This window comes from Pteronotus mesoamericanus, unplaced genomic scaffold (assembly GCF_021234165.1).
Source record: "Pteronotus mesoamericanus isolate MK-2021 breed Mesoamerican mustached bat unplaced genomic scaffold, CSHL_Meso_final contig_263, whole genome shotgun sequence".
NCBI classification, from domain to species: domain Eukaryota; kingdom Metazoa; phylum Chordata; class Mammalia; order Chiroptera; family Mormoopidae; genus Pteronotus; species Pteronotus mesoamericanus.
In genome coordinates, this window is record NW_026555112.1 from 4,371,116 (window position 1) to 4,393,929 (window position 22,814).

Genomic DNA, 22,814 nt, shown 5'->3' on the forward strand with positions numbered 1-22,814 from the left:
AGCTGAGTTCACCAAGCGGAGAAGTGGGGGCCCACTGTTTTGGAGACACTTGGGCAGGTGTTAAGGAGCATTAGGGAAAGGCGGGCAGGTGAGTGTGGCTGGATATGGGGCGCGGGGGTGAGGACACAGGTAGAGAAATATTAGGACTGGAACAACACTTACTTGGATCTGCATAACTTTAGGCATACCTGTTAAGAAGGGAGGGTATTTGGTTTTTGTTTTGGTTTTTAATTCACCACAAGCAGAAGACATCCAAAGCAGTAATTTCTAAAGAAGGTGGTAACTTGGGTGTCGTTCAGGTGTGTGCTAAGTTATCTTCAGGAGGTGTGGGAAGGAAATACTGGAATTTCTATTTTCATTTTTATCTAACCCTTTCAACATTTCTGTTTTGGTAAAACGTTTAGAACAGTACTGTCCAGTAGAAGTTTTGTGATTATAGAAATGTTTTATATCAGCACTTGAAATATAGCCAGTACAGCTGAGGGACTGAGTTTTTAAATTTTTTTAAATTTAAATTAAATATAAATAGCTGCATGTGGCTAGTGACTGCTATATTGGATGGATAGCACAGGTTTAGACTATCCATTTATACTGTAGTTTATGTGGATAAATCAATACATACACGAAACACTACGTGTATGCAGCTCGGGTTGTTACTGACAACATAGGCAATTAAAAATGTTTGCAGACCACTGGTCCACAGACCAAAATCAAAGTATAGAGCTGGAACAAAGTACTGAAAAGTTGCAGAGATGGTGTAGCCCGGGGGGCTTAGTCAGAGATGTCTGAGAACTTTAAAAATCTCACGATTGGAACAGGTCCTTTAGGTCCTTCGTTTTCTTTAAGAAAGTAAGCCTTGGGCCGAGAGGGGAGAAGCAGAGACTCACAGCTTAAATCTCACTGGTGTGGACAGGCCTTCTCTGACCTGCCTTTCTGTGTAGCCTCCTAGCCCCTCACCCCATTATTGTCTCTCTAGCACTTTTCCAATTTGTGATGATGTGATTGTTTGTTTACTTGCTTATTAGCTGTCTCCTCCCAACAACTGGCCTTTAAGCTTCCTGGGGACAGCGCGCCTGGGCCTGGCATACAGTAAGTGCTCAAAAGGCGTGTGCTCAACAAAGGCTGTGGGGGAGGGGAGCGGGGCTTACTCTGGGAACCACGAGAAACCTGGCTAAACAGTACTGGGAGATGGGCGAGGGGTTCACAAAGGGCATCACGGCCTGTCTAAGCAGCTAGAGCCACAGGCCCGGCCCCGCAGCCCAGGCACGTGGTCAGGAAACGGCCACTGGAAGCGATGGAAAGTCAAGGCGCTTGGGAGCCACGTGGACTTGGGTTGGAGTTCCAGTTCTACCACTGATGGTGGTATAACCTCAGATGACTTATTTAACTTCTGTAAGTACTTTCCTCAGCTGTAAAGTGAGGAAAATAACAATAGCATTTCATAGAGTAGTTAGTTGGATTAAAGACTAGTAAAATGTGTTTAAATATATTTACACATATAGACTATATTTACATATATTTACAGTACATAGGCTCTCTGTACCTAGAGTATATGCTGTCTAATACAGATACTACATAGAGAGCTTCTATTCACTATTGAATGAATGAATGACTTTGATGATACACCAGAGGGGGAAACCAGCCACGGAATGAAGGGGCTGATAGTCTCTGATGAAACACATCGTTACAGCCTCAACTGTGACTAATTACAGAGAGATCTGATGCATTCAGTTGTCCCTTAGGAAATAATAGGGTTACCTACTGCAAAGCAGTTTGTCTGGATGTAACAAAAGCTTTGAGAATGTTTATTCTTTGTTATTCAGTAATTCCACTTGTAGGAATTTACACTAAGCAAGTAATGAAATACAAAGATTTCCTTACAGAGCCACTCACAGATGGCATTACAGTAAGGAGCAAAAAAATAACACAAATACTAAGCAACCTAGTCATCCTGGGGATGTTTATGCTAATGACAGCACAGCCATGTGAAGCAATACTATGCAAGTTACTAAAAACCAAGTGTTTCAGAATACAATTAAACAGGCAGCGATATTCAGGTTATAATAATAGAAGGAGTATAAAATATGATGGCAATTGTAAAATATGTTTTAAAAAAAGACTAGAAAGACACACTAAACTCCTAGCTGTGATTGTCCTTGGTTGGTAGGTCAGTGACACAGGGGTCTCTGTTTGCTGCTGTCCCCATTCCATCACCGGCCTTGGCTCCTTGGTGCAGCTCAGCCGCCATGCCTTCAAAAGCCGCTGTCCTTCTGAGCGCCAGGAGATGGCCCCACGTGTGAGCACTCCTGAGACTGGACGGCCTTCTGCCAAACCTCAGTTCGGCTCCTCCACCCGTGAGGGGACTTGAGAAGAAGGTTCTCATTGAGAGGACAGAGGGGTGGGGGTAGGATAGGACTCGAGAACTCAAGAATCTAAATTTAGTCCCTGGCTTGGCCACAAAATAGTGGGGTGACTTTGGGCAAGTTCCCACACTTCTCTGGACCTCAGTTCCATCATCTGTAAGTGAGTGGACCCAGGTGAACCTTAAGGTGCCTTCAGGCTGCAACATCCTCTGGTCTCCTTTCCTTTAATGAGTATTTGTTGAAAACTTTGTGCCAGACACTAGGAATGAACTGGGAACCAGAAAACAGTCTGTCCTCCTTCTAGTAACCTCTGCAAACTATAATAGAATTTCAGCAATATTTTTGACTCATCATTTCCAGATTGAGCATCCCCTTCCACTCTTTCCTTCCCACTTCCTCTTTTCAAACTTATTTTTATATTGTTGACATTGATACATTTAAATTCTGTTCAGTCATTACTTAAGCCTCTCATATTTTATCCATTCATGGATTCTAAAAATTTTGAATCAATAACTATTCATCACTGAATCAAGTTTTTGCCTTTGATTACTTTTTTGTGGTGCATAACTTTTTACTTCCTGAAGTTTCCAATTGCTTTTCTTCTTCTCTTTTCTTTCTCTTACACAATTTGCCTGCCTCACATTTTCAGCCTAAAAAGACAACTGTCCCCTGCGGTAGGCAGGCAGGCGGCAGGGCTGCGTCTGGGAGCAAAACCACCGTGCGCGCTCCGGGAAGTGGGATTTATTAGACGAGCTATACCACATAACGTGTCTAGGTCTGTCCCTGCCACGTGTGAGAAAACTACCCCTCTCATCCCAAATTTCTCTCAGGTTCTTCTGATTCATGCAGTTGCCGAGACACAGAGCCTTGCCCCTCTGTGTGGTCTGCAGACCGGCATCACTGGCTTCTCTTGGGACTTCGGTGAAACTGCAGACTCTTGCCCACCCAGCCCCAGTGAGGCTGGGTCTGCCTGTTACCGGGCTCCCAGGGCGTCCGGTAAAGTTTGAGAAGCACTGGTCTGAGCTACCCTGTGGAGTCCACTGTTTTCTTCCTGGCCTATTCCAGCTCATTGCAATGAAATCTGCTGTTGCTAATGCCCCTAAAACTGCTAACTTTACCCCTGAAGCCCCTCAGGGCCAATACCCTCAATGCCTGAGAAGGCACTGTCATTTTTGTTATTAATGATATTAATTTCAGTATTAGGTACTATTTATTGATCTCTTACTATGTGCCTGGTACGGGGCTAAGCACTTTAATCATTCTCATTTCATGCTCACCACAAGACTCTATTGCATGCGTATTAATAGTCTCCATATAATAGATGAAAAAATGAGGTTCAAGAAGTCACTTGCCCGAAGTCACACTGCAAGTCACTGATATATCGAGGAGTCACATCCAAGCTCGTATGACTCCAGAGTCTGTATTTTTTTTTTAATCCTCACCCGAGGATATTTTTCCATTGCTTTTTTAGAGAGAGAAAGGGAGAGAGAGAAACATCGATTTGAGAGAGAAGCATCAATTGGTTGCCTTCCATACGCACCTGGACTTGGGGATCAAACCTGCAAGCCAGGTATGTGTCGCGACAGGTAATCGAACATCAGCCTTTATGGTTATGGGACCAAACTCCAACCTACTAAGCCACACTGGCCAGAGCCAGAGTCTGTGTTCTTGAAACATGGAGACAGAACACAGACACAGGTAAGTGCGCGTCTCATCAACGTGGGTGGCCCTCGAGCCCGCTGCACACTCCCCTCCAGGCACCAAGCTTGCGAGGGTCATTCTACACTGACTTCTGCCTGCACAGATTGGTTGCCTGGTTTGTACTTCATATAAATGGAAGAAGATGGCAGGAGGGTCTCCTTAGTCATCACAGAGCTACTGAATCACCACCTTGGGCGTCTGGTTTTTAGGAGAGAATAATACATTTCCTTCTCTTGAAATGAGATTGAGCGGAGGGTTCCGGTCCTTGCACACGCGTGGACACGCGTGCTTTAAGTTTGGTGCCCACCAACCTCTGAGAGGAGCTCTGGTGCCGGGCCACTCCGCCGCCCCTTTCTGGAGGCTTCTTCCCTGCGGGGGAGCACTTGTCTGTCCACCCCCGAGGCGACGGGCCTCCCGAGCCGCGGGACGTGTGCGGAGGAGCGTGCGCGTCGGGGACCGGCGCCCCCGGAGGCAGGGCCGCCTCCCATCCCGCCTCCCCGGGAGTCTGAGCGATTGAAACGGGAGGATGGAGGGGAAGCTTCCGCGAGCCTGGTGCTACGGAGGAGTCACACCCAAGCTCGTCTGACGCCACAGTCTGTATTTTTTTTTTTTTTTAATCCTCCCCTGAGGACGTTTTTGTGCCAGACCCCAGGGCCGCACCAAGTTCCCGTGGAAGCCGGTCGGCCCCTCTGGTCTCCGGGCCCCTGCTGCCCTGTTTTCTGCCGTAGCCTGACCCAGCCTCGCGCCGGGCCGGTCCTCTGCCTTTCTGCCCAGCGCAAGGCCCGCGCGGCCCTGAGGCCGGAGTGCGCCAGAGCGGCCCGCGGGCAGGTCCCTCCAGCAGCCCGCCCCCGCCCCCTACCTGGCGGGGCTCCCCGAGCCCGGCTTTGCCAGGCTGCGGCTTTGTTGTGTCTCCGGGCTGCTCGCCCCCCTCTCCGAGGGCCACTTTTGCTCATTTCTCTTGGGAGCTGCCTAGCTGCAGAGAAAGGCCTTTGGAACCCTCCTCTTTTCAGTCAGCCTTTATTGAATTCCACCTCCATTTTTTTCCCCCTTTCCAAATAGGAACATCATTTATCTTGGACTTTAAGTTGCGGAGGTCTTTAAGCGCTTTCTCTTTTCCCAGCTGCACTTGTTGACAGGCAGTCAATCTGGTTCTTGCCTCCGCCCCGCGCCCCCCACCCCCTAAGCAGGCCATAAAGTGTCCACAGCTGTGCCCTTTATTACCCTTCCCTTTCTATGCCCACAAGGGGGACGAGCTGAAATATAGCACAGTCATTACCGCTGACAAAAAGGGACAATTTTAAAACATTTTTGCTTTTCATCGGGGAAGCCGATGGCACAAAAGAAAGTGCATCATTTTATTGTAAATGCTTTTTAAATATGGGTCACTTGGCCATCGTCAGCCCCAAAGGGCGGAAAAGTTCAAAGCGTGAAAGCAGTCACACAGACACCCAGTTTTTTTCCCCTTTGCCTTTTAAATTATGCTAATTGACACCAAGGAAAAAGGGTGGGGTTTCTCCCACCAAGGCCCCCCCCCCCCCCCCCGCCGCCCCCCAAAGGACAACTCCCTCCTCTCCTGACTGTGAAGACCATGTAAAATGAGTTGGCCAGGCCAGGAGCCAGGAATGGCGGCCTGCCTGCGAGCAGGGTCTTTTTCCTTCGCTTTTGTTTCTGAAGTGTTGAGACCAGGAGGCTTGTGGTCTGGCCTTTCAGGATGGAGTGACTTTCTCAGCCGTGGTGGGGAGGAAGCTCTCGCTGAGTCTGCAGAGGTGGCGCTGAGGGCTGCCCACGGGCTGCCCGGGTGCCTGGATGCCTGGGCCTGGCCTGGTGCAGGGCAGGGTGCAGAGGGCGGGAGGGGTGAGTGGGGCGGGGCCAGGCCAGCACGACGGCCTCTCTGCCGAGATTGGTGCCCCTCAGAAATCTTAAGGTAGGATATCGATGCGATGATTGTTAGAGGGATGATGAGAGGGCAGAGAAGAAACACACCTGTTGGGGAAGATGGAGCGGAGATGAGATGTGCCCTTCCTGCCTGCCTCCGCTTGTGGCCAGACCTGGTTGTGCCTCTGGGGAGGGAGCAGGTGAAGAGGGAGCTCCTGCGTCCTGGCTTTGCCACCTACTGTTCACACAGCTCCAGGGCCCCTGTCTGTGACCCGAGGGTGGCGGGTCCTGGGAACACTCCCACCACTGCGTTGCTGGGAGCTGCAAATGAACGGCCACTGGACGGTCGGTGGAAACGTCCGATGGCAGTGACTCTGACTCAGGCAGCGGAGCCCCGGGATGGGGTACCTGGGCCCCGTGGGCGGCCAGAATTTGCCAGGAGGTTTAGACTCGAAGCTGAAGACAAAGTGGTGTCCAGAGATGCTCAGAAAGCCTCCAGAGACGAGATGCAAAAAGCAGAGGCAGGCGGGGCTGGCTGCTGAGCCCGGTGACGCGCCCTCTGACGGGCGGGGGCTCGGGGTCTGTCTGACTGTGCCTGAGACCAGCTCAACTGCTAACTAAGTGACCTAACCTGTAGGCCTCCATTCCCATCTGTCAATTAGGAGTAATAAGGGTGGCCATGCCTTAAGGTCATTGTGAGAACTAAAGTGAGACTAATCACGGAAAGCTCTCAGTGTCACAGAGTAAATACTTATTACATTTCATTATCCTTATTATTCCTGAGAACTTGGGAGGTGAGAAACGGAGACTGGTTGATGGTAGATTTCCTCCCCTCCCTTCCTTCTTGCCTGCTTGCCAGAGACAAGGGAGGGAGCCAGGGTTTAGCACGGGTTTCTTAAGAATCAGCTGTAAGTGAATTTGTTAGACAGGGTGGGTTCGTAAAACCTAATTTTGGGTCACACAGACAGGCGTGAAATTCCTGGTCTGCCAATTCTAGCTTTGTGACTTTGGACAAGTGATTTTATCTTTCTGAGTCTCAATTTTCTCATCAGTCAAAAGGTGTAAGAATCCTTACCTTTTGACGTATTAAGTGAGCTAATGTCTAGTATTTGCATCTATCTTCTTTTCTGTCTTGTGTTTTGCCTTGGAGAAAGCAACAGTGTACAGTAAAAGAGGCTACTGATAGGGAAAGGCTATGAGAAGGAAGGGCAGACTTCTTTAATAAAAGACTCAGGAAGACTTTCCAGGGGGAGAGTTACTGCTGAAGTACTTACAATGCTGTCCTGAGATTTACCTTCACCGTGGGTCTCACAGTTTGCTTCCTACTGTTAGCACTTTGCGTGATAATGATGATGGTGATGATGGTAGCAAGCTGTGCTCTTGCTATTTATAATAAATATGTATATATTTGGTCTTTGTCCCATCTCTTGCACAGAGCTCCTGAAACCCTTGGAATTTCCCAGTGAAAGTGATAAGGCGTATTTGTCACATTACTGAGGTGAATTTTGGATGGAGGCCGGTTGCCAGAAGAACCAACCAGGTGATCAGAGGGTTGGAGCTTTCAGTCCCACCCCTTGACCTCTGGGGTGGAGGGTCAGGTTGAATGAATCACCAATGGCCAATGATTTAATCAATCGCGTCTGTACTATGAAGTCTCTATAAAAACCCAAAAGGACGGGGCTTCAGAGAGTTTCCAGTCTGGGGAACGCGTGGAGGCGCTGCTGGGAGAGAGGGGCTCCAGGCCCTTCCCCACGCCTTGCCCCGTGCAACCTCTTCCATCTCGCTCTTCCTGAGTTGCGTCCTTTTACAAGAAATGCGTGATCTTGTAAGTAAAACGTTTTTCTCGGTTCTGTGAGCTGCTCTAGCAAATCAGTTGAACCCAAGGAGAGGGTTTGTTTGCACCTCCTATTTGCAGCTCATTGGTCAGTAGCAGAGAGGACAGCCAGGACTTGGGATTGGCGTCTGAGATGGAGGGTTGGGGGCAGCCTCCTGGGAGCCCTTCACCTGTGGGTGCTGACGCTATCTCCAGGTGTCAGAATTGAGTTGAATTGTAGGGCGCCCAGGTGGGCATGGAGAACTGCTCGCTTTTGCAGGCATTACTTTTTCAGTATCTTGTGTTTTCTTTCTATGTCAGTTATCCTTTGGTGAACTAATTTCGAGTTTCCAAAATTCTGTTGATGGCTCTTTTCTGTTGTCATTTCCTTTCTTATTCTCGTTGTCCTACTGGGCTTCAGCCTCTGAAAACATGCACTTACTGCCAATTTATTGGGTTTTCAGGAGGCGCTCAAGGTAAATGCAGGTGTTCAGATGCCTCTTTTTAACCAGAAGTGTCTCCAATTAAAATTACTTTTAATTTCTTCTTGCATATACATGCTTAAAAATGTTCTTTAGTGCTCATAGAGTGTCTCCCTCCTCTTTCTCTGTTTTCATTTTCACTGCTGAAGCGTTGGTGACCTTGCATGGCTCACATACATTTTTGGAATGAAATTTACTTCATTAATTTCCATTACTTACTGAACTTTTAGTATAAAAATTGATTCATTTAATTCTACAGTAGTAACTCTTTTTTTAACCACATACAAGTCACAGACATCAAGCCATAGTAAAATTTTTACTTTCAAGAGTGTTTGTTTTGGGTAAAATGAGGTAGCACTGTTTTAAGTCTATCAATATGTATTTTTCTTTCCTGAGTCCATGACTTTATTCCTAGTGAGCTTATCCTCGTCTTGAAGTAGAGGGATGAAGAGGAAGGAATTAGAATTGTTACAGAAGAAAAAGTAAGAAAAAGTGTTTAGTGTTTTTTTTTAAACATTTTGAAGACACATTTATAGGCTTATAAATTATCATTGATTGTGAAAAAAAGGATTTTATAAATTCCTTTATCTCCCTGTGTGATATAACCAGACCCAGGTTTGGTTGTAATGGAGGCCCTGCTGTATCTCCATTCTTTCCACTGCTTGGTTGTTCCTCTTCTTCCTGTACAAAAACTACCCCAGCATTCTCTCACTGCTGTGCTAGATTGCCGTGAGTCCCTGATGCTTGTTACCAAGCGTTCTAAGTCTTTTCAATCATGGGAGGTTCTTAAAGCCTGAGCTTTGTGGGTGTCCTTTCATTACATCAATGTGTGTGTGTCTTTGCACGTGCGCGCATGTGTGTACAGTGTTTGTAAAATAGTAGTGGATGTCCAAGACATTGTTTATTCACTGTATAAAAAAAAACAAACCATACAAATTTGTACGTTCCTTGAAATAACTCATAGCCCCACCCTCCTGCTCCCAAACCCAAAGCCATTTAGTTCACAGATTGGGGAGATGGTGTTCAGAGTATCTATTCCTCAAATTCATTCACATCTGAGTTTAAATGAGCTTTCTCTCCCTGCACCCAATTGTGTTTATTCCACGTTTAAGTGTTTCTCGACTCCATCCCCTTTTCTATACCTCCTGTCGCTGCTCCAGTGCGTCCCCACTGACCCCTCACGTGACTGACACAGCAGCCTTCTACCTGGTCTCTGTTCTGTCTGTCCCTCCTCCAATCCATATTCCACACTGCAGCCAGAGCGATCTTTCTGGCTGTGTCCTTTCCTTGTCTGACATGCTGCTCCTCAGGTGTCCATCCCGTCACAAGACAAGGGATGCCTTTGTTTCGGTCACACTCAACCGCCTGTGTTCTGGAAGCATCAAGAACCTCTTGCCTCTGAGCTTGGGCCTGAGCCAGTTCTTCTGCTGGGAGCCGTCTTCTCCTGCACATGAGCTCACGCTTAGCCGTCACTTCTGAAACTGGGTAATTTACATCTGGAGTCCTCCTGGCATCCGTGGTGCTTTGGAACAGCCTCTGGCCACGGACTTCTCACACTGGGGCACTCCGGGCCCAGGGGCTTTTAGCCACGTTTGTGTCTCCAAGCATCTTGAGCAGAGCCGGGAAATGTAGTAGATGCCTAATAACTGTTTCCTGGATACATTCATGTGGATCTGTGTGCCTGGGAGTACAGGCCTCGCACGCGTGCTCCTGGGTGGGTCCTCTGTATTGCAGGGAGGTGGAAATAGCGCGGAAAAACGGGTTTCAGCTCTGGCTCCAATTCTATTTTTCCCATTTCAATCCTTTCTCAGATGTTTTCTCCCAAATGAATTAAGACTTGCTTACAGTTTTCTCTGATAGCAAAAACAACACATGGCATAGTATTTAAAATAAGTTTGAGTTCAAAGTTTGCTACCTACTGGCTGTTTGTCTTGCACATAGTACCTAACATCCTCACGCCTTGGTCCTTTCATCTGAAAAGGAGTTATTACAAGAGTAAGGTTGTTATGAAGATGAAGTTAGAAAGTGTGCGTGAGGCGCTTAGCACAGTGCCCGGCATGGTAACCCTCAGCAAATACACACGGCTGTAACGCTGTGTTCCGTTCAGGGAAGGCCAAGGCCTCTGAGACCTGGATACTGACAGCTGGAGCCTGAGGCCCAGGATCGTTCTTGTGCTGCGATGAAAAGGAAACACAAATTTGATCCCAGAAGCCTTGGAGAACAGTTTTGAATTTTCTCTTTAGGACAGCCTGTCTCAACCAGGGTTCATCTGAACCACAAAGCTCAGAAAATGACCAGAGGGACTATTTTTTTCTCTCCCCTGGGGATGCTACATAACTAACACCATTCTAGATGCGCAGGAGAATTGATTCATTATATACAATGAATAATTTTGGACATTGAGGCTTAATCTCCACCTGCCCCTCTTGAGAAAGGCTGCTCTGATGCTTGAAGGCTTGGTGCCAGGGTCAGCATAGTACCATATTTTGCTGTGTATAATGCGCACTCATGTTTTTGGGCCAAACTTTCAGGGAAAAAGCTTTTAATTTTTTAATTCAATTGTTTATATTTAGATCCTTGTTTTTGGTGTTGTAAAGGAATTTTAGCATTTATTTTTTAACATATGGTACAAGAAATTTTATGTAACAAGTAATTATAAAACATAAGAACAGATACAAGGTACAAGAAATTTTAAAAAGAATTAAAAACATTTATATAGATAGGGAATTAGTATCTTATTTTCCCCTCAAAAACTTGGGCAAAAAATGCACATTATACATGGCAAAATATGGTACATCACAGTCACACCCTGCTAAGGCCTCTCTGCAGGCCCCTCCCTTTCCTCGAAATGTCTCCCTCTGGCAGTTGTTAAAATCTTTCCCTCTTGCATCCACGATTGGTTCCCAGACCACTCATTTATTCTTTGTCCTTCTACATACTGCGCCCCACATACCCAACTGTCCTGACAGGTGTCAACCTTGCTGTTCTTGGAAGAGTAATCTCTCTCCTCTACCTCTGGAATGTATCTCCATGAAAATTACTGCCAATAGCTAGACTAAGAGTAGTAAACGTGACTGGTATCTTTTTTTCTTTCTTTCCACATGCTGACTTTTAAAAATCACCTGGATCTCCTGCTATTTTCCAGTACCACTCACTGATGAAAGCTGCAGAATTATCTGGGCACTTAATCTGTCATGATCTGTGCTACCGAGGCTTCTGCAAGACAGGTGCCACAGGGCAAGGCAAACCTGTTCTCCTGGTGCTATTCCTACGTCCTGTCAGTCTGCAGGCCTGAGGGGCTCATGCTGCCTCCCAGGAAGATAGCAGGCAGCTTTCTTTTCCTTGGGGTGGGGGGTGGGGGTTAGAGCATAATGTCTTCTTTTAGTGAAGAGTAACATTGGGTAGGCAATTAGCACTCTTGACCGCAGTTCATGTAATGGAATATCATATAGCCATTAATTTTTGAAGAATGTTTATTGACATGGGAAAATGCTCACAATATGTTAAAGGAGAAAAGCAGGATACAAATCTGTAAATACAGCATGATCCCAATCTTGTAGTAAAATAAATTATATATGCATAGAAAAAACACAGGACAAATACACTAAACATTAACAGTGATTTATCTCAGGGTAGTGGGGTTGGGGTGAATTATTTTTGAAAATTACTTTCTGCATTTTTCCAAACTTCCCATAATGAACATATATTATTTTTATAATCGGGGGCGGGGGTGGGAGGGGAGGGAAGTCAATGCAGGTGACACCTAGTACTAGGAGGTGGCAAGACCTATGTGGTAGTTAGGGGATATTTAGTACTTGTACCTCATGGCCCACGTCCTCGTGCATAAAGGAGGGATAACGTCTGCCCTGCCAGCTTGCCGGGACCACTGGGCATTAAAAGGGTCTCAAGTACCTGTTGATTGTTACTCCAAAGCAGCGGCTCAAGCGCCTTATTTTAGGACACCTTCCCCCATACCATTTCAAAGGTCAGGAAGGAGAGGACAGGGGCACGTAGAGTAAGGCTGGCCAGTGTGTTGTCATCCCACTGCAGGCCAGCAAGCCAGGCAGAGGTGTGCAGAAAGCCCGCGGCCCTGGTCTCCGACCTAAAGGATGCCAGGTCCCTGCTTGTGATGCACTACTGAGCACATTTCCCACTCGCACGTCAACACCAGGTCACCTTCCACCTATAAAGTTCTTTAATCTGGTTCTGCTGAAATAGTTATTGCTTAAAATGGCCTGAGAATTACCACTCTCCCAGCATTCCAGAGTCCTAAGGAGGCACCAGGTGGGCCCAGGCAGGCAGTGTGGTGAAGGGGAAGGGGGGTGGTTAGGGGTCAGGCTGGCTGCGGCTGGACTGACTGGCCGTGCGGCGCTGGGTAACAAGCTTTCTGGAGATGATCTCTGAGATGTGATGCAGTGACATGAGGTAACACACACAGACAACCCAGTGCACAGTAAGCCCACAACAGATGTTAGTTCTTTCTCCGTGTGCAGGGCAAGGTCACTCTCAACCTCTGCCCCTGCAAATTCTTTCTTCAAAATCAAAGCGTAGTGCCCAGTGCAGGGAAACTGAAAATGAGGCAGAACCCACTGAAAGCAGAAGAGCACAGCTACTTAAACAGGACTGTTCAAACATGGGCTCTGCATGAGTCAGGCTGGTTCACCGAACATGTCTTCGTTTAGGGAAGCCGACACTCACACCAAAGCAATTGGGTTTAGAAATTACAAAAATATTTTAAAAGTGCACTTGTAGAATGAAGTAACAAAAATACTTAAATTCTTTTTTTCTAAGTTTTTTTCCACTTGATGTAAAACTATAAATTGCAAATTTCATTTACTTGTTAAATATGAGTCAACCAACAACTTCTATTCCCAACTACTTTGGATGTAAATCTTAAAACGTATTGTATTCTTCCTAGCTTTTTAAATAGAGCGTTCTAGATTTATTTTCTTTGAAGAAACTCACGGTTATCATTACGAGAATTAGCCCATGGGCCATACTGTTATACAGCAGCTTTCTAGGTCGATAAGAGTGTTCTTTGGGAAACAGACTGCCCCGGATTTGTGACACCTCACATAGCACGTTCATCATCTTCGCCGCCTTCCTGTCCAGTTTTCAGTTGGCCTTGGCTGCTTTCAGTAGGCCTACCATCCAGTTAGCACTCCTCCTTTGCTATTTTTCTGTGGACCTGAAAGCCAGAAGGCTAAACAAGTTTGAAATGCATGCAAATTTTAGTAAAGAGGCAAAAAGATTCTTGAGGCTTTCTCCTGAGTAGACTGCAAGAAATGTTTGACATTTCTTTTGGCAGCTCAGAGGAATTTAAAAACAATTCCTGATTCGTTGTTTTTCCAGAGAAGTGACTTCTGGGTAAATGACATTTTTCACTTACATTCCATGTACCTATCCTTAAAAAGGCTACTATGGTGAGACAATGGGGGTGAAAGCCTTTAAAAAAGCATGACCTGTGGGACAGTACTGTTTATCCCATGTATCTGTAAAGAAACACACACAGATGGCTAAATTGAATCAACCCCAATGTTTTATTTAATTTAAAGTTTTAAAAGGCAGTGGTTAAGCACATTATCTATGTGTATATATGTATGTATACAAACATACATACATACATATATAAAAGGAAACCAACCCCTTTTCAACTTTAGCCACTGATTAACTAGGCTCACTGATTCATTTTCTACTTCTTCATATGACCAATTTTAAAAGTAAAAATAAACAGCCTTAATCAGTTTAACAGTAACTATTTGTGTTTCTTCTCTTTTAAATAAATAAGGTTACCATTAAACTGATCATATGGTAGAAAGGTAGAACACACACACACCAGCACACACACAGTCCCCAATTTGAAACGTGACGTATGAATGACCTATATGTACAAAAGGGTGCTGCCGACCGCCCAGCCCCAGCGGAGGCCACAGAAGAACTCCCAGTACTCAGGAATCCCCGTTCCCTCTGCTGGGGTAGAGGACGTGTGTTCCCGGTGCCCCGAGTCAGACCTCAGAATGCATGCTCCCCATGCAATGAGACAGATGGGGGTTCAGTTCTATGGTACTAGTGTTCAGGTACATGAGGGAATAAATAGGCATTTGTAGCTGCCTCAGAACTAAACCATCATTTCTTACTCTTTACAGGGAGAAATGTATTCTGAAGTTCTAGATCAGTGACATACAAACTTTTAAAGTGTCATCAGTTTGCAAGTCTGGGGCTGTGTGTGTGTCTTTGTGTGCGCATTTCTATGTATTTATACAAAAAAATGAAGAGTGGGGCTAAGTTCATGGAGCAGCTGCTTGGCTTCCCTGTAGTCAGTCCTGATCTAGCAAGTCACTTGCCTCAGCCCTTATTTAGCAGCTCATTCTGCTTCTCACGTGCCTCCGCCTGCTGGAGAGATTCAGAAGGGGCAGCTCACACAAGTGACAGGAAGGATGCGGCTAAATCTTCTGCTAAGAATCTTGGCAAAGGGACCTGCCAGATTCAGCCAGGGTTGCTGTAGAGAATGAAGTCCTTCAGTTCCATCCTGGTGCGATGGCATTATTCTTCTGCTGCTGCCAGCCCCTGCAACTCCATCTAACTGCAGCTCTGTATGAATGCCTCAGTATCGCAAAAACACAGGTCACCTCTTAAATACGCTGGATTCTCAATGAGTAAACCAGTTAATGTGTTTCTAGCCAAAGCAAGGGCATAAATGTTTTAGAGAAAAGATTCCCCTGGAGCTACAGAGAAAAGATGCTGATAAAAGCAATATTGAGAGTTGAGCAGGTGATGCTTTTAGTCTGTGTCAGAGCTGGTCTCCTCGATGACGGAGTACTGGTTGAGTGCTTCCTCCAAAGGCGTTATTGTCCCATCAGGTTTTAGTCCCATTGGTTTAAGCAACTCCTCTCTGGAAAAAAAGAGATAAAAGAAAGAAAAAAAAAAGTATTCACCAGCATCACACACACACCCCTCCCTCCCGCCCCACTCCACGTCCTTTTAAAAAGAAAAGTCTTAAAAAAAAAACAAAACAACAAAACCCAAAGTATTTTTCCTCAAGCTCTGTGTTTGTAACAGGAAAGATGAAAGGGGCATGGAAAGAAAAAGAGGGAGATAAAAGACTTCATTCACACAGGCCAAACCTACTAAGCCAATTAAAAGTATGAAAAGTCAAGGTCTAAATGGGCTCAGGACAAGGAGCAGGTCTCTTCTGTTTTTAATAATTAACATTTTTTCCTTTTGTGGATTCATTTTGTTTTAGGGAAGTTGGAACTACCAAAATTTCACCTGTCCCAGTGGGCCAGGCATAAAATTAAATGGCTTATTCAATACGTGTGGATTTCATTCAATGGAATAAACATGTCAAATTTGATTTTGCCTCTCCAATCTCTAGTGATAAATTAGTACTTATTGATTTATTTCAAATCAGTTGGCCTTCCCCAACTTTCTCCCTCCCTTTTCTTTCCTTCTCTCTCTCTCTCTCTCTCTCCCTCCCCTTTTATAAAAACACCATTGCTTTTGTTTGTGGCAGTTTAATTATGAGAGTGACAGCCATTTTAATCTCTTCAAAGCTTCCCAACTGCCCCTTCCCAGCTAATCCAATTATATCTACTCCACGAGTTACAGCCTCATCTAAAGATGATTAATTATTGATTAAGCCAATCAAGAAGCATTAGGAAAGATTTAATCTTTTCATAGGCTCTGATTTCTTACATGGAGATTATAGCAAATGTACCTGTTGAGTTGCTGACTCTAGTCCTCCTCCTTCCCCCAAAGGTCAGCAGTGCCCTGGAGCCTTGAACTGGCACATGAGCTGCTTAAAACTTATTTCTCACAGATACGGGCATTGCCCCCTGAACACGTTCTACAACCAAGAACCCACATGGCAGCAGCTGTAATGTTGGTGAGATCTGGAGGCAAACAATAAAACATCTCCTGCCTCCTTGCTGTTGTCCTCTCAGGCCAGGGCAGAGAAGGGCTCCCTCATGGGAAGGACCGGCCACACAACAGTGTGATGGTGTCACAGGTGCAGTGAAACAACAGCTCAGCGGCCCCTGATAAGCCAACAGTAGCTTAGTCAAGGGGCTCTGGCTAGCACTAGAAGACTGTTTCTGAGAGTTTGAAAAATCAGTGATGTGGACAGCTGACTGGCTAAGGTGTGGATCCTGCGTATTATAAAGTAGGAAACATGTTTCCTGATGCAAGAACTGGGGTCAGAATCATAGAACTTAAAGTGAAGGGGCCTTAGCGATCATTTAGTCCAACCCCCTCTTTAAGAAGAGACTGAGTGACTTACCCAAGGTCACAGAGCTAGTGGTGACGCTGGACTTGGGACACAGGGCACCTGACTCCCAGTCCAGTGCTCCCTGCAGCACACACACCTGGCTAACTGCTCTAACTGCACTGGGGGAGCCCACTGAGTGCAGCTGTTCAGTGTCTGTTCAATAACTGTGTGCCAAGAACTATGTCACATACTAGGGAGACGAGGAAGACAGGGCACAGCTGCTGCCCTTGAGTGGGTGAAATATGTACCTGCAAAGTTACGCAGGGCAGAATGGGGTAAAATGCTGTAGGAGAATCACAGAGAACTGTGGCAACTTCTGAGAAGCAGAGCCCAGCCTGCCAGGAGAAGGTGGGGACGGCGCATCCGGAAGTGTCCTGTGCCAGGCAGAGCAGGCACAGGGCATTTCAGGCAAAGGAGGCCATGTAAAGGGCTCTGTATGGTCCCATAGACTTGTGTGATTTTGTAGATCTTTTTGGATTGTGTTAAGTTCTTTTCCGATTCTGCTCTCTCTGTGAAAGGCTGTAGTATGTGGGGAGTGCGAGGGTCCACTGAGCGGGAGCAGGAGGAGGTAAGGCCGCCAATGGTAGTTTGGGGTCTAGGAGTCAGGTGTCCTAAACGCCTGAGTAACGAGCTCAGGTTTTGCCCTGTCAAAATGCCCAGTCAGGCTTGTCGCAGGGGGACTGTCCACAGTAGTGTGTTCCACAGAACAGGGAAAACGGGTGGCAGAGAGACAAGTCAACAGGATGTCATTGTAACTGTGTGTGTGAGGACTCAGAAAGATGGATTACGGCTGTGATGTGGGAAGACAAGGCTACGTTTCTGAGGTAGAATTGTGACCCACTGGAAGGGCTGAGGGTTGGCTGGGGAAGGAGTTGTAAGGAGTAGAGTGTCCCTGTGCTTCATCCTCAGGTGACCATGTGGATGGTCAAACCACTCACTGCAGCAAGGCAGCAAGAACAGAGCAGCTAGAGCAGGTCTGGTGGGGAGAAGCTGACATCTTTATGACATGAGTTTGAGGTCCCTGCATGACAACCAGGTGGAGATGATTAGTGGAGAGCTAGAACAACGCTTCCATTAAAACTTCTTTCCAGCCATGATATACACTATGCATATCTCTATTTTTATAACATAGTTTCCTAACTATGCGCTGGAGGACTTTGTAATACTGGACACTATTTACTGATAATTGATACAAAAAGAAAAAGGGACAATCTGTTGGGAATGAAATATTAAGGGACAAGAAAGTTCAAAGGTCTGAGAAGATGGGCGGACTTGAAGGTACAGTGAGGTTGGGTGGGGTGAAGGGCTGGGGTAGGTAGAAGCAGATGATACTAGAGAAATTCTACCAAGACAGGGATGAATTGCTGGGCAGAGAGGCCACCGGCCACCGCCCCTAACACTGCTGCGCTTCTCTGATGATGCTGGCCAGCCCCAACTGCACAGAGCAGCCAGCTTTCCCGTTCAAGGAGTATGTTCAAATCAAGCCCATCAGTTTCATCCCTACTCCTTAATCCTGTTTTACAACAGAAACAATTAAGAACAATTCAAAAGTTCTATGACGAATAATTCATCTACAGAATAAAGGACCTCATATTTTAATTCCCACTTGTGAACTATGCCATGTGCATTTATTTTTTGGGCCTTTGTCTCACCCCTCCACTAACATGGAAGCTCCTCTGAGGGTAAGACTTCCTTTCCATTCCCCATGGCTCCAGGGGATGCCTGCACTTACTGACACTTCTGCAGGAGAGGTGTCAGTGGTAACTGACCACGTAACAGTGCATCATTGTGCAAATGAATTAACAGCAACGTGATGTAGTGAAACAAAAAGATACGGAGCCAGGAGATCTGTTGGCAAAGTCCTGGCTCTTCCACTTACCAGTTGTGTGGTCTTGGGCAAGTCTGAGTGTGTTTCCCCAATTGTGAAATGGGAATAATGGTAATACTAGCTCTAACTACTTCCTAGTGATGGTGTAAGGAGTAGCAGTAATAGTACTAATGGCAGCAGCAGCAGCAGCAGCAGCAGCAGTAGTAATAACAATGCAGAAGAAAGATTTCTATGAACCGTAAAGGGGTCCTAAATATTAGTTATTATTGTGGTATAATGAAAGACATAGGTTTTAGAGTCAGAAAGCCCTAGGCTCTAATCCTCGGACACTAAGACCTTGAACTCTGCAGCACTGGGATAGAAATACCCACCTCGCTGAATTGTCATGATGGCAAAAGGTCATGATACATCTAAAGTGTGCAGTGCAATGGCAGAAATGCAGCTGGAACCCACAAGCTGCATTTCCTGCCATGTGACTATGGAGTTTCCCCAAGCTTATTAGGGTATGCTTTGGGAATTAAGTGGGAGAAGAATATGCAGCAGCAAATAAAAGACATGGTCCCTGTCCTCAAGAAGCTTTTAGTCAGTTCAGAAGATAAAACACACACACATATTAAACAATATTAAAAGAATTACAGAACAGCAGATCAACAAGCTTGAGATGATTAACAGGCAAAGCCCTGCTTTCCCTAGCTTGACAGTTCATCAAGGTACCCTTATTGCAACTGAAACTTGTTCAAAGGAAAGCTCTTGTCCTGTTCAGGAGCACAAAGAGAGAGGTTCACTTACAGATATGTGACTCTTTTTCCTTGTAGACCCCAGCCTTACTTTTCAAAACGCGATCTTAAATTAATGTTTCTGATATTCTTCCTCTCCACCATAGAACTAACAGACCACAAATAGCAAAATGAAACTTCGATATAGCGACTCACTCCTAAAAGGTCTGATACGTGGCCTGGCTATACTAGACTGTCTCACTTTATCAGCTCTGTTGTATCTAGATCAGCAAGGTATGGACAAAGAATGGGAAGCATTGATGGATACCACAGAAATGCTGCTCCACCAGTCATGTACATGTGGGAGGGACACAGGAGGAGACGGGGATGCTGACCACGGGCTCCTTGCAGGAGATGGACTCAGGGCCAGGCTATAACAGCAGTGATGAACATGGACTCACAGGGAAAAAGGCATCCCAGAAGCAGAAGAATTAGTCAAGCAAAGGCACAGAAGCAAGAGTCAGTTGTGTGCAGGGACTGGCAAACAAGCTTGCTTGGTTGAGGTAACGGGAAAGAAAGCTCAAAACAGATATGGGGCACAAAAGAGAATCTCAATAGAGACTTTGAAATCCTAGGCTGACAAGTCTGGACTACAGTACAGAGGTATTTTTGACTTCTACTTCAAGGGCCCTACATTTAAGAATATTTTTTTATTAAAAATAAGTCTCATTACAAAGTTTGAAAGCTATAAAACAATATCACTGACATTAAAAAGTGTTCTATGCTTTAATTTTCATATCCCTATGTGTCTAGTACAGTGCCTTCCAGATAGCAGCTCCTCTCTAAGTGTTTATGAACTAAACTTAGTTGCAGTTGATATCCTCTTGCACTTTCGCAGAAAAGAAAGGTATGGTGTTTTATGGGCCTCCTAGTAAATAAACCATGACCAAGAGAAAAGCTAGATTTTTTAGTAGAAGATTCACTTTCACCACCAGGATCCACAGAGTCAGGAGAGGTATTATTAGCATCCTGCAGGAAATTCTGCATAATGCTTTCCAGGGGTTTCTCATTCTCTACTAGACTGTGAGCGACTTGAGGGCAGAGTCCATGTCTTATCTGGCTGTGATTTGCAAATCTAGTATAGGATGGAGCACACAGTAGGTACTCAGTGAAAGGATATATGCATGGGTCACAGCATAAAAGGAGAATAGTAGAGAATCACTTCTCGTATTATTTTAACTGTAATTAATTATTTCCCCCAAGGAGTCCATATCATCAGACATCGTGACGTCCAGCAGAAGTCAGGCCCCCTTTGCACCATACAGCCCTCAGCTCCCAACCACTAATTGGTGTAGATTTAGTTCCTTATTTATATATGGGGCATCAGGACGTCTAGATTCTAATCTCGGATCTTCCACTAACTTGCTGGGTGTCCTTGGGCAAGTCATTTCTTTCTCTGGGCTTGAGTCTCCCCATCTATAAAATGAAGGGGTTGGACAAATGATCCCCAAGATTCTACTCTAAGAGTCTGAATATTAGGCTACTGAAAAATTTTGATCCATACAAAAAGCTGCTAGGTTTTTAAGACACTAAAACTCAATACTGCTAAACCTTTGTTTTTAATCAATATATTTTAAGCCTAAGAGTCAAACACAACATCCTACCTATTGTCACTGACATACACCAAGACCAGAAATCCTTTCTGCAAAACTATCAGCAGATGATTAGAATGATTACGAAAGTAAATCAAAGCAATGGCAAGGGTTACAGGAAGGATCTAAATTCAATCATGGCCCTCAATAAACAGGCCACTTCATGAGGAGTTACTGGTCCTAAATTCTGAAGGTCCCATCTAAAAAGGATGGCTTCGATGTCAGATATATGTACATCATGGTTAAACAGAGATACTGTATATTGAAATGTGCATCAGGATTAAGATATTCATATAGCAACAACTCCTTCATACTTACCTTCAATGCTACACACAGGCCTTAACACAAGTTAAGACTGCCCTCGTTATCATCAAAAAGTACAGTGATGTCTACTGGATAAAGAGCCCATTCTAGGCACTGTGACAGTATCATGGCGGGCTTCTCATCTGATCAGGCATCTGGCCAGGGAAGAGATAAGCCTCCAAGAATGTTCAACTGGAACGAAACATCATTTAGAAATTTGATCTTACTAAACGATAAGGAACCATAATCTATAAGGGTTTGGCCAGGCACGAGGACACAGATAAAGCACGTCCAAGAAAGGAAACCTTATTTTGCCCCAGTCTAACCCTTGGGATTGCTAATGGAAACCAAAAAACAAAAACAAAAACAAAACTTTCTTAAAGATTTAGGGGTGGGAGATAATGGGATTTATACCGTATTTAAAATTTTGTGGTCTATATATTTTTTCCAGATATATTTTAACATTTTCCTGAGCCACCATTTCCCTGTAAGTATGGTCCTCTAGGATGCCTGGGCTTCTAGAACTTTTCAGAACCTTAGAGAAGGTTCCATTTTTTAGGGTTTCTCGTTCCTATGTAACTCTTTCCCCCAGAAATGACAGTGCAATATTGGGGCTCAGATACTAACACACCCAATAGCACATTACAGAGTAGGTCAGATGTGTATGTGTATGAAACACCTTACTTGACCTGGAAGCAAGAGAATACTCTTGTCCGCAGCACATGTTTTTGTGCAATACAAACAAAGCATTCAATTCAAGTGTACTTGTTGAAAAACAGGACATAATTAAGCAGTTGGTAAAATGCATTCTTGTTTCCCACTTGCAGATCTCCCAAGAGTCCCTTCGAATTTACCTATACGAGTTTCAGCTTCCCGCTTGCCACTTAGCTTGATAACGACTCAAAAATCATTCCCTTGTTTTCAAGGGCTCTTCTTTCTTGTCTGCTCTGTGTACTACAGGGCAGTATTGACACATGGAATTAATGACAGGGTCTGTAATGAAACAACAGTCATGCAAACACCGGTCTGCTCTTTTGATAAAACAGTATGTTAGAGACCTATTCACCTCCCTCTAATTGAGTACTACTGCATAATAGTTCCGATCCTTTTATGTCACATATTTTGTTCTATGATTAGAAAGGAAGAAAAGGGGGAACCTATGAGGCATTGCTTCCTTCAATCACCCCCTGATTAATTCTCTGTTTTTAATGAGGGTGGCTGTTATTTAGGCAGGTTCTGTTACATACTTGTTTTGTTGACTTCTGTACAATGTATAACAAAACCCAGGATAGGATAATTGGGAACCATTTCTTTGGCACAGGGATTCCTGCTTTTAATGCAAGGTTGGCTTGGAAAAAAGAAGCCTGACATTTCAAATTAGCCATTCCATATTTAATACTTTTAACAGCTGATAGATAGGATGAGAAACTGGTATATAAATAAAGCCTTTTAATTAATACAGAGCTTTCCCCAAAATGCCTGCAAGAATGGAGCCTGGGATAGCCTGGAGAAAGCTCTGTAATTTTTGCTATAATTCCAAGTCTGAGGGTGCATTTTATTTCAAGGTTTCAGGATCAGTGGAATAGTCCATAATTCACTTAAGTACAATGGATTTCCCAGGAACGTGTGATATTCTTATAAGCGTTTTTAACATTTTTCCCCCCCATAGAAATATTACAACCTTTGGCCTTGGTTAACATGTTTAGTTACATACTTGTGAGGGTGTCTTTTGGACCCTGATCCTTCATCTTTCATTATATCTTTTGTCTAATGGCTTCCTAGTGCTGACTATTATACTGATTTTCTACTAAGCCA

The 22,814-nt window shown here is 45.0% G+C and overlaps 1 protein-coding gene across 2 annotated transcripts in view; it reads right to left on the reverse strand.

Annotated features, from left to right (window-relative positions):
* Positions 1-13,755: 13,755 nt before the first annotated feature.
* RIC8B (RIC8 guanine nucleotide exchange factor B) overlaps positions 13,756-22,814 on the reverse strand; it is a 98,983-nt gene continuing 89,924 nt past the window's right edge. For both annotated transcript variants that reach the window (XM_054574583.1, XM_054574584.1), the window contains one exon: positions 13,756-15,126. In XM_054574583.1, coding sequence (XP_054430558.1) covers positions 15,015-15,126 — 112 coding nt within the window. In that variant the 3' untranslated portion in view covers positions 13,756-15,014. The remainder of the gene's footprint in view (positions 15,127-22,814) is intronic.